Source organism: Lytechinus variegatus, chromosome 3 (genome assembly GCF_018143015.1).
Source record: "Lytechinus variegatus isolate NC3 chromosome 3, Lvar_3.0, whole genome shotgun sequence".
Lineage (NCBI taxonomy): Eukaryota > Metazoa > Echinodermata > Echinoidea > Temnopleuroida > Toxopneustidae > Lytechinus > Lytechinus variegatus.
This window is the reverse complement of record NC_054742.1, coordinates 37271387-37283388: the sequence shown is the minus strand read 5'-3', so window position 1 is coordinate 37283388 and position 12002 is coordinate 37271387. Positions and strand designations below refer to the sequence as shown.

General features: G+C 34.1%; 1 protein-coding gene across 7 annotated transcripts in view; it reads left to right on the top strand.

The window, feature by feature from the left end:
- Positions 1-12002, top strand: part of LOC121410924 (neuronal cell adhesion molecule-like) — a 118371-nt gene that overhangs the window by 71848 nt on the left and 34521 nt on the right. For all 7 annotated transcript variants that reach the window (XM_041603316.1, XM_041603310.1, XM_041603313.1 and 4 more), the window contains 6 exons: positions 395-568; positions 980-1116; positions 7817-7976; positions 8993-9141; positions 10347-10482; positions 11574-11734. In XM_041603316.1, coding sequence (XP_041459250.1) covers positions 395-568; positions 980-1116; positions 7817-7976; positions 8993-9141; positions 10347-10482; positions 11574-11734 — 917 coding nt within the window. The remainder of the gene's footprint in view (positions 1-394; positions 569-979; positions 1117-7816; positions 7977-8992; positions 9142-10346; positions 10483-11573; positions 11735-12002) is intronic.

Sequence of the window (12002 nt, the reverse complement as noted above, 5' to 3'; positions counted from 1 at the left end):
TTTTGTATATTTTTTAATTCCCAGAGCTTTTTCAAAGTGTAAACTTTTTTTTGATACGCACTGTAGTGAAACGTATGACCTTTGATAAAACTGTTATTTAACAGTACCTCTGATTCTGCTATTAACTCCAGTAATTCAAATGTAGAATTCATGTGGCTGGGAAGAACTTTAGATGATTTGTGTAAATCAACATTGTTGTACAGATAAACATGCTGGACCCATGTATAAAACATTGCATAAAGATAGTTTCTTATTTAGCATACATAGTCTCCACTAAGTATTATCCTAAATCATAATCAATACCATTGAAAGAAATTGGTTAGGCTTTTTCTTTACTTGACCTTTGAAATTTATCTCAAGCTTGTTTTTTTTAAATATCTTTCTACTTTGATAGCCAACGTTGATCCAGTTACTAATACAGACAGTAGATGGACAGTGATTTCCGGTGTAGATAAACGAGCTACCATATCCATCACCAACCTGCAGACAACGGATAGCAATGTGTTTCAGTGTATAGCCACCAACAAGTACAGGGAGGAACTCACAAGTGTTGTGCTAAATGTAGTCTGTGAGTAAAACTGTTGACGATGTAGCAATATGGTTTAAATACATAAGAGGGGAAATTCTGCTCTCCAATATTGAATTGAGTGTATGAAAGAGAGATGATAATTTGATTATTTGAGGCCAATTCAACTAAATAAAAATCCAGTATTTCCTTCTGATTGGTTATAAAGGTGAAAATCTATGTAGCATTTGAAATCTGTCATTGTGTATGGTATAGGGTTTGCCACACACTAACTCTCTGGTATACATTTTCTCCTTTAGTTTGTCTTTTTCATCTCATCGAAAGAAAAGGTATTGTTGATTATATTAGAGAGAGACTATGTTATACTTCTCATTCAGATGCAAATTTTTATAGCAATGACAATCTTGATTCATGCATTTAATAGGGTTTACGTGTGTATTTCTTTGTTTGTAGCCATCCCAGCTAGGATACCTAACTTTACACCTGTGACTAGAAGACTGAGTGTATTACAGGATGGTTCTGCAGAGTTCATCTGTCATGTTGAAGGAAGACCTACACCAACCATAACATGGACCTTCAAGGGAATGGTGGTAAGGAGGCTGTCTCCCTTCAACTTCTTTACAATGGCTGATGTGGACTCTCCACACGAACAAAAGAGAAATTGCCTGTTGTATTGATAGCATTTGTACTACAGTCCTATACTGTGTAATCTGAACAGACCTGGATTTGCTTCAGTTGGTCATTGCTTTTGATTCATTTTCAAAGTAACTTATTATTGTATTGTTGGTCATATTATACACAGTGTGTATTTTGCAGGATGTGCAGCAAAGTAACTGTAACTGTAAATGTGCAACTACTATTGAAACAGCCGTGCTGCCAAAACAGGCTGAAATCTTACCATACTTGGGGATATTGCTTTGCAACTCTACTGTCTTTTAAATTAAGTTTGGCTATTTTCTGCAATTAAACATTTTTACTATGCTCCCACCATAAGTTATTTCAGCGATTTTTTTTTTTTTGGGGGGGTCCATCCTTTTAGCTGTCATATTCAACCAAAGAACCGTTTGATAGTGCAACATCAAATGTGGTTTAAATTTGTTTAGAGAGGTGACAATAATTTGAGCAATTTTGAGGTATTAAAGTCAAGGTCACAGAGGTCATTATATACCTTAAAATATCTCATTCTTTTGATAATTAAAGAACTGTTGGAGGGTTTGACATCAAACTTGGCTCAGGTATGCATAATTGAGTGTCAATGATCTGATTAGGGATATATTTTGGGGTCATAAAGACAAATGTTTTTTTTTTTTTTTTCTTTTAAACTTTTTATTGATCAAACAATCGGTATGTACAACAATAATCATGATATCAATCACATTTACAATGGTATAGGATACACTCACAAACAAAACGATACAAAAACATACATCACAGTTGTACATGAAAAGTGGGTAACAAATAACATTATCTGTATATCAATGGTATAATCAAAAGATTTTTTCAACAGGGGTCCATTTTTTATAGTGCAATCCTTCAATATGCCTCTGTTTTGCAATGTTAAGTTCAATCAGTTTAATATTAGAAATAAAAGATATTAGCCCTCTTATACATGGTTGTGTGTTTTTACACTTTTCTACGTAAACATATCTTTTGAACAATAGTACCAAATGGTTTAGTAGCATTTTGTGGGGGCCTTTCCAGTCCATAATGAATCCAAATATCATTCTTTTCTTAGTAAAATCTTCAAACTTAGTATTAAAGCTCTTGCCAATCTTATAGATAAATTCCCGTCGAAGATTATAAATAACATCACAGTCATAAAACAAATGAACAGGTGTCTCTAAATTTGAGTGACAGAACGTGCAAGTTTCTGAGTCGACCACTTTCATCTTAAACAATCTATGATTAGTATACAGTATATTATGAATTAATTTGAATTGAAAAACTCTCATTTTTGCTTCTATTGTGCACTTGAACGGAAGGGTGTAGATTTGAGACCAGTCATCATCTTGAATATTAAAGGTTGTAGAAAATAATTGTTCACTAACTGGTCTGGTTATCAACCCAGATAAAAGGTTCTTGTAAATTGCTTTGGATTTCACATTACATAATGCAGAAGTCACTTTTTCTTGTTGTAATTGATATTCATTATTTTTATCCCAAAACATTTGTAATATTAGGGGATGGAATTCACATTTCCATTCTTTCTTCACTGACTCGATTATTGCCATGTATTGTAGAAAATAATTATTTTTAACACCTTTTCCATTCCAATACTCAAAATGTAAAAAATTTCCATCACTGTTAAATAATTGATAAATATTAGATAGCCCTGCTTCATGAAGGGCACTGCAGTACATTGACTTGTTATTTATCAATATGCATTTGTTATTCCATACACCTTGTCTCAGTATGCTAACCTGGCTTGTATCATTAGTAACCAAGTCCAAATAGATATCCGTCTTTAACCACGCTTTTAATAAAGCAATATAAAATGGAGGGATATCCTTAGTTTTTGGTAGTTTCTCCATTGCATAATTACTGACAAATATAAATTTTCCACCATATGACTTTACAAAATATTCACACAAGGTTATCCAACTATGATTTGATCTAAAGAAATATCGCTGGACCCATTTCACTAGCTGAGTGTTGATCATACATTGAATGTTTGGGAATTTTAGTCCCCCTTCTGCATAATCAGCAAACATAGTGGTATGTGCGATTTTATCTGGGCCATTCCACAAAAATGAAAACATGAGCTTCTCAACTTCTTTAACAAAAGCAATGGGTAATGAGATGTTGGATAATAAATAAATTACTTTGGACATTATAAAAGTTTTCAATATCTGTGTTTTGCCAATCAAGGTAAGTCCTCTGTTTTTCCATTTATTTAGTACAATTCTCATCTCTTTAACTCTGGTTTCAAAATTCCTTTTCCTTGCTTCTTCTGTATCATATGAAAAGAAGATGCCTAAAACTTTAATTCCTTTCTCTGGCCATAAGATAACACTGTCCTTTTCACCTAGATGACGATTCTTACCAATCCACATGCCTTCAGTTTTTGATTTATTGATACATAAACCAGATATTTTAGAAAATTCCTCAAACTCTAAAAATACATGTTGTAGGGAGTGACGGTCTTTACAGAAACATGTTATGTCATCTGCATAAGCAGTATATTTTATTACCTTTCCTTCCACTTCAAAACCCTTTATACTGTCATTATTTCTAACTCTATTCAAATAAACCTCTAATCCCAAAATAAATAATAAGGGCGCAAGAGGGTCCCCTTGTCTTACTCCTCTACTTACTTTGAAATAGCCTGTAGTAAATCCATTTACGAGAACAGAGCTATTGATATCATTATAAACAGTTTTTACCCATTGGATAATCGAAGGCCCAAAATTATAAGCTTCCAGACATTGAAAAATAAATGAGTGGCTTAATGAGTCAAATGCCTTGGTAAGATCTAACGCCATAATTATGCCTTGAAAGTCTTCATTTTCTGCATAAAACATTAAGTCTGATATTAATCGAATTCCTTCACCAATGTTTCTACCTTTTATAAATGCTGTCTGTTGACAGTTAATCAGGTTTCCTATTACTTTAGAAATTCTTTTGGCTAAGCATTTGGAAAGGATTTTTGCATCAACATTTATCAAAGTAATTGGTCTCCAGTTACTCAATAAGGATCTTTCTTTATTGGGCTTTGGGATCAATTTTATCACCCCTTGTCTTTGTGAAACTGACATAGACTGGTCTTTGTAAGCTGCATTGAAAGAGTCTATCATATATTTTGAGACCAGGGGCCAGAATGTTTCATAAAACTCCACTGTTAGGCCATCATTTCCCGGTGTTTTATTTTTAGCCATTTTAACCAGTTCTTCTTTTGCTTCATTACATGAGATTAAACCTTCACATGAAACCTTTTCTGATTCTGTTATTTTCTCCAAATTACTATGACAAATATAATTGTTAGAGATCTCTTCATCTACTATATCTCTGTTTTTAAAAAAATCAGTGAAATATTCCTTGATAAATCTTTGAATGTCTGGTTGTTTTCTGAAAGTCCCTTCATTCGTATCTAATACATCAATAGATGTATTTTCAGCCTGGCTTTTCTCCAATGAAAGAAAATATTTGTTGCTTTTTTCCCCCTTCTCATACCAATTGCATCTCGATCTCAAAATTGCCCCTTCTGCAAAATAATCATACAATTTATGTAATTCCTCTTCAATGTATTTCTTTCTATCTACAACTTCTTCATCTAAGCCATTTCCTTCCATTTCAATACTTTCACATATATTTTTCAATTCCTCCTCTAGTTCTTGTCTTTGTTTTTCCTTTTCACCTTTTTTCTTCTTTGAGTATGGGATGGTAAATTTTCTAATTCTGTATTTCAGCCAATCCCACAACATTTTCTTATCATGTTTTTGTTCACATTCATCAACCCAAGATCGGAGGCTGTCACTGAGAGCTGTAACAAATTCCTCATTCCTTAGTAAGCTGTTGTTAAATTTCCAATATGAGGGTCCCATTTTTTGTTTTTCAATATGGAGTTGCAAGGTAACATAATCATGATCAGATAAGACACATGGGTACATATCATTTTCTACGACAACAGACCGCAGAGCGTCTGTGACCAACCAGAAGTCAAGTCTTGACTGAATATATGGATTAAGTCTCCTCCATGTAAACCTCTTTGTTGTTTGGTTTCTTGTTCTCCAAATATCAATAAGACAAAAGCATTCTTTCAGTTTTTCTATTGTTGTACATGAAAGTTTCCACAGTGTTCTCATACTACCACCTTCTCTATCCATATCCAAGTCCTGTATAAAGTTAAAGTCTCCTCCTATTATGCATTTGTGTCCTTCATCATTAAATTCTTGTAATTTCAAATAAAGATCAGTAAAATATTCCACATGTTCCTTTTCATTGTTGGGTGCATATACATTAACAATGATATATATTTCCTTTCGTACTTCAACTTTGATGCATAAAAAGCGACCTACTTTATCTTTAATCGAGTCGAGAAGTTTAATATCAGGTGTTCTCCTCAAAATCATACAAACTCCTCTGCTCATTGATGTACCATGACTAAATAATATGTCTGATCTAATTTGATTCCTCCACCATATCTCATCCTTTTCTGTGGAATGTGTTTCTTGTAGCAAAATTATGTCCTTTTTTAATTTCGATAAGAAATTGAAGTATCGTTTTCTAGTCTTGAAATCCCCTAATCCATTTACATTATGCGTCATTAATTTTAAATCCATTGTTTGAAAAAATCAGACGATGGTCCCACTAAAAAACACAAACAATTACAACGTAACGGCAAACAAAAAAACAGAATGATTGCGGCTTTCCCAACCACTTGCTTCATGCTTGGAGTGACGCTTTGCGTGGTGAACAAAATGATCTTATAAGCCTTGTTTATACTCTTCTTCCTTCTGTGTTTGTTTGTCCCGATAAAACAGCCTAGCCGGATACTTGAAGTAGGCCTTTCCATGCTCTTTCTTCAGCTTCTGTCGGGTATGCGACATCTTCTTTCGCTGGTCTCTTATCTCCTTCGGCAGCATTTCATCAATGAATATGGGGTTCCCCTTCCCCTCGTAGACGAATGGCTTGTCTTTTAGTAGTTTTCGAGCACTTGCAAGTACAGAGCTTCTTGTGGTATACCTATTGAATGCCACCATAATCGGGCGGGGTGCCCCTCTTTCAGATCGCTGACCTGAACGGTGTGCCCTCTCTATGCATAAATCCTGCCCTCGTAGATCCAAATGAGACTCTCCAAAGGCCTGAATCAGCTTCTCACAATTGCCTTTCTCACAGCCTTCAGGAAAGCCAAAGAATACAGCAGTGCATCTCATTTCTCTGGCTGCAAGATCAACAAATTGACCCTTCATTCTTGCATTCTCTTTCTCAAGCTCTCTAACTCTGTCCTTCATTTCCTTCAGCTCAAAATCAGTGTGTTGTTCCTTTTCTTTCAGTTTGTCAATGTCTTTTCTATTTTCATTAATTTTCTGAAGGGCCAGATCTAAGTTCACATTCATCTTGTCAACTTTATTATTGGTACAATCTACTTTGGTGATGATCGTAAGAAGCATTTCTTTCATATCATTCGGGTTACCTGCCTCGCTGTCATGCCCGCGCCCGTTCGTTCGACGTTTTTTCTCAACATGTCCATCCTCCGGCGGAGCGCCGGACTCTCTCCCCGGTCCGCGCCTCAGGCTCGGCTCCTCGCGGGTGTCTAGTTCTTCAGCACGCGACCCGGCATGGTCGACAACGGGCTCTGTTTCCATATTTTGTTGTCCTTCTTTGTTTTTTACTTCTTTTATGGCTTCTGATTCGTCTTCAATCTTTTCCAGATACTTATATATATTTTGATTTTTTAAGATCCTCTTCATCTCGTTAAAATTCCTCGGTCTTTTTCACCAGTTGCAAATTACGTTATGTGCTTCACAGCGCCATCTTCCGTCCTCCATAAAGACAAATGTTACCAAGTTCATTTTATACATTGAAATATCTTTTTGCAATTACTGAAAAACTATAAAAGGGATAAACTTGGTTCACTTTTATGTTATTAAGTCAAAGGTCATAATGATAATATACTTAGCAATATCTCCTCTCTTTTTTTGCAATAACCAGCACATGGTTTGATGGCTCAATTTATTACCTAGCTCATGTATATATATGGAACACCAATGATTGGATTAGCCATTGGGGTTGTAAGGTTTAAATTCATAGAGATCTATATTGACAATGGTCATTATTCTAAACTTTTAGAAGTTAGTTTTGTAATATATACTTGATCTGGCAAGGGCAACGGCAGAAAATTTCTATTCCATGTAGTAAAAAATACATCTCATTTGAACAAAGAAGGTATGTTGCAACATTTACTGGAGGGGTTTGGTATTTGATTTTTATTTACTTTACTCTTTGTTACTTTCATTCAATCTAAATTTCATCACAAAAGCAATTTACGGCTATTTGTGAACTTGCTACTGTTCTTATGGGCTTTTTTTTTATTTCATGTAAAATTGCAATTATTATCCATACCTACGTTCCCCTTGGCTACTTAAAAAAGAGTCTGGATAGATGACATGAAAGAGCATTTTCAAAATCATGTAAAGATGTACTGTATATCAAAGCTAGATATTTCTTCTCTATTACATTGCAACATGCACTGTAGTATTTGTGGACATACAAGCAATATCCTTCAGAATTAAAGATGAATTAGGAATATGAGGACATTTTCATATTCAAGTCACTCTCTTTTTTTTTCAGCTGACTGATGGGGGCAAGTACAACATTGATGATGTAGAGGGACGATTAGTGATCAATGATGCCATGGAAGTGGATGAAGGAGTCTATGAATGCACAGCTGAAAATACTATAGATGCTCAAGTTCATTCTGAAACAGATGATGCTACACTGACAGTGCTAGGTGAGATGTTTCCAAGTTTTTTTTTTCTTTCTTTGATTTTTGTTACAAAAAGAAATAAAGATGATGATGATGATGATGGTGATGATGATAGTGATGACGACGATGATGATGATGATGATGATGGTGATTATGATTGTTATGATGATGATGATGATAGTGATGACGATGATGATGATGATGTTGATGACGATGATGATGATGATGATTAATATAAGGATAATAATTGAGATATAATGGCCACTTGTATATCAATTATATTTGTTATTTTACACTTTGATATTATTTCTATGGTCAAAGCTGAGCTACCAAAGTAAACAGTTCTCAACTATATCAACTACACATGACACCTTGATGGAGAGTGGCAACTATGGCCAATTTTAATTCTCCAAATGACATTATTTCCGTGGTGGGATTTGAATCCCTTAACTTGTGGTTCAAAGTTTTTAACCACTGGTCTACAACAAATCTCTCTTTTAGCTTCTTATTCATCTTGAAATAGATATGCCAAATCACAACCCCTTTTGTATTTCTCTTCTCTTGCGTTGGAATCGTTGAAAGTTTTGTTATCAAAACATGAAATTCAAATTTTTGTTGAATCTAATTCTTGTTGAATAAAGTGACAACACCTTAGTACATTATTTTGATGTGACACCTATTCAAACTGGTATGATAAAAGGTCACACCATTGTTATTATTCATGGTTTTAGTAGTTATCATCTACATTATCATTAAAATATGCATTTATTGGAAAATCAAATGTTCATGTCAAAGAGAAGGAAATATTTTTCATAAAAGAAAAGAAATCAATGCGATTTACCCCTTCTATACTATACTAAATGGTCAAATGTTGACCCAAACATTTCACTGTACAAAAATGGCCCTACAGTTCCCTTGGAGAGGACTTGAAATCATCGGTCTTAATAGATAACCATTCAGTTAAATAGCCACCTCTAACTGCCACTGTTTATGTACATATTTGTCCTCCCCTTACCATTCTTTCTATGATCATTGAACAGGCCAGACAACTATTGATGTTCCTCCTTTCGATCTGACGATCAAAGAGGGCGCTGTAGCCACTTTCCAGTGTGAGATGTCATATGACCAGGAACTCGATAGGCCCACTGTGATTTGGATGAAGGGTGATCAGGAACTTGAAGCTGATCCGGTTAGTATCATTCCCAAGAGGCCTCTTTCACAAAAGTTTAACTACGACTAACTCTCAACATGCATGTGATATTTCATGCATAATCTCTTTGATAGATAGTCTACTAGCATGTCATCAGGTGATTAATTACATACCATGATGTAATGAGGTGGTGTGTTACATACCACAGCCAACTAGAGTTTTCAAAGGAAATCACTCATCAATCTTTGTGAGATATTTCCCATATATGTTTACAAAGAAAAGTAATTGATAGTCTTCTGACTTTGAAATAGAGGGTCATGGGTTCGAATCCCAGCCATGGCGTAATTTCCTTCGGCAAGAAATTTGTCCACATGTTGCTGCATTTGACCCAGGTGAGGTAAATGGGTACCTGGCAGGAATTTATTCCTTGAAATGCCAGTGCGCTGTAAACTGCTGCGGAGCTAAAGCCAGGGTAATGAGCGCATTTGGCAGTGATATTGGCTGTATAAGCATGTCGGTATATTGTTATTATTATTATTATTAAAACTGGATAATATATATTATTTTGAAAACTGACTGGGTTTATTTTCTTTTAGTTGATAATCACTTTTTAAAACCTATAGAATAATCATTAGGTGAATAATTACATACCATTTCAATTCAATTGAGCTGTTAATGATAAATTACGGCACCTTCAGTTTTTTATCAAAAGTTTATTCATGTTGGCTTTAAGATTGTATGTATTGTCACTGTCTTCACAAAGACTCCCAAGAGGCCAATCTCAAAGTAAAATTTAAGAAACCATTTCGATCACATTTTGTTATACTTTTTTTAATAAAAAGATGATTAATAAAGCTGTTACTGTATTTTTATTGTTTCTTATGATTGCATTTCTTTTTACTGGGGTTTTATTTATTTTGGAATTAGTCACTTATTGTACTACTTGTCAAAAAAAATATCAAAACTGTGAAGTTGTGTAAAAGATTAAAGTTTTTGCCTGTCAATTATTATGATTAATATGATATAAAATTCATTATTCATGAAATATTGAAAGCAAGTATTTTTGTTTCTAAATGTGTTATGTTGATTTTTTTACTTTTATGAAGTGAGTTGTGCTAATTCATATATATATATTATATATATATATAGGCCTACATATATATATATATATAAGTAAATCTCTGGGAAATATTTCTAATAGAGAGTTTGATCAGAGTATACTTTACCCCCTTATTTCTTTTCAGGATGATAACTCCTTGAGAATAGAGGATGCCATGATTTCTGATTCAGGAACATATACATGCGTTGTAAAAACAACTGTTGATCAGAATGCTGGCACTGTACAGGAGGTGAATGCTTCTGCTGAACTCATTGTCAAAGGTAAGCTTTTGAAGAAAAAGTGCTCTATGCTAATTTAGTTAAAGTTTTAAAGGTGGGACTAACTATGTTTAAAGATAATAATATTACATATGATTTATATAGCATCTTTTCTGTTTTGATTAAATGCCAAAGGCACTTTAATAGAAGAAAGCAAAACACAAAAGTAAAGGGAACTTTAGAGAAGTACAAACAAGTTTACATTACTAATGAAGAAAAATTAGGAAAATGTCTAAGGGAGTAACAAATTACTATAATTGTGAAATTAGTTAGTATAACATTGTTTTAGACTCTTATTGAAGTGTGAGTATATACTATCAATAGCTATTAAACTTCACGATATGTCTGTGGAGCAAAATTATGGCTATTCTATCTTTTGCGTCAAACAGTTTTAATATCAGAAAATATGTAACATCTGGCTTACCTTTATACAAATATGTTAGATTAATGTTACCTTGATATTTGAAAAAAAAATGTGGGGTTTGTATCAATAACAGTGCTTTTCAAACCTTGTATAAACACTTTTTTATGATGGTGCTCTGGCTTTATCCTTCATCTGATATGGACCATGTAATATCTTTCTCTTTTTATAAAGAAAGTAGTTCATTAGATGTGAAGTTGATTAAAACCGTTCTCCGTCATCCACCCAGTCATATCATTCAACACAACAGAAATGACATTGTCTATAGACTTAATAAGCTATATAGTAAACAAATAATGCACATTGTTGAGGGTATTAGTAAGAATTATATGCATGGGGTTACTTTGGAACAACACACCCGAACCTAGTGGAGGGCATTTCGATTATTCTAAAGGTAAAAGGTTTGTGTAATTATTCCAGTGCAGGATCAAAACAATGATGTGGATCCTTATTCTGTGATAAACCATCCTCATCTCAGAACCATTACCAGTCACTAGTACTATTAATTAGTATGATAAGGTCCCCTAGGTCTGCGCAGGGCCCCTTGTCTGCGTATATGCATATCTGCGCGATTCTAGCAAAAGAACATACGCAATGACCTCAGACTTTACATTTTTTTTAATTTTTTTACTTCTTATTATGAGAATAATCGTTATTTCATACTTTTTTGCAGGTCGTCCTGAGCCTCCCCAGGATTTAGAGCTACGTATCAAGGAATCTGAGTTTGCAGTTGATATTTTCTGGCAACCAGGCAATGACAACAATGCCCCTATCCAATACTACATGATCCAGTATGATACCAAATGGTCAGATATGCGTTGGCAGTCCCAAGCAGTAAGTTCTCTTTATTTGGATGTCATGGATGTATTTGCTTCTGTTGGAGCCAGGTTTTGTTTGGTTCTCAGCACTAAAGACCTTACCAATTTGATATGCAGCTTAATGCACTTTTGATGATCATCAAGCAATATACTGCAATGGAAAATTAAAAAAAAATTTGATCCTCTAGTGTTCTTAATTTACCATCTAAAACAGATGTTATGTAAATGTTATTTTCACGTGTATTGATTTGAATTCAGTGATAAATTGGTTTCTCTATCTTCTG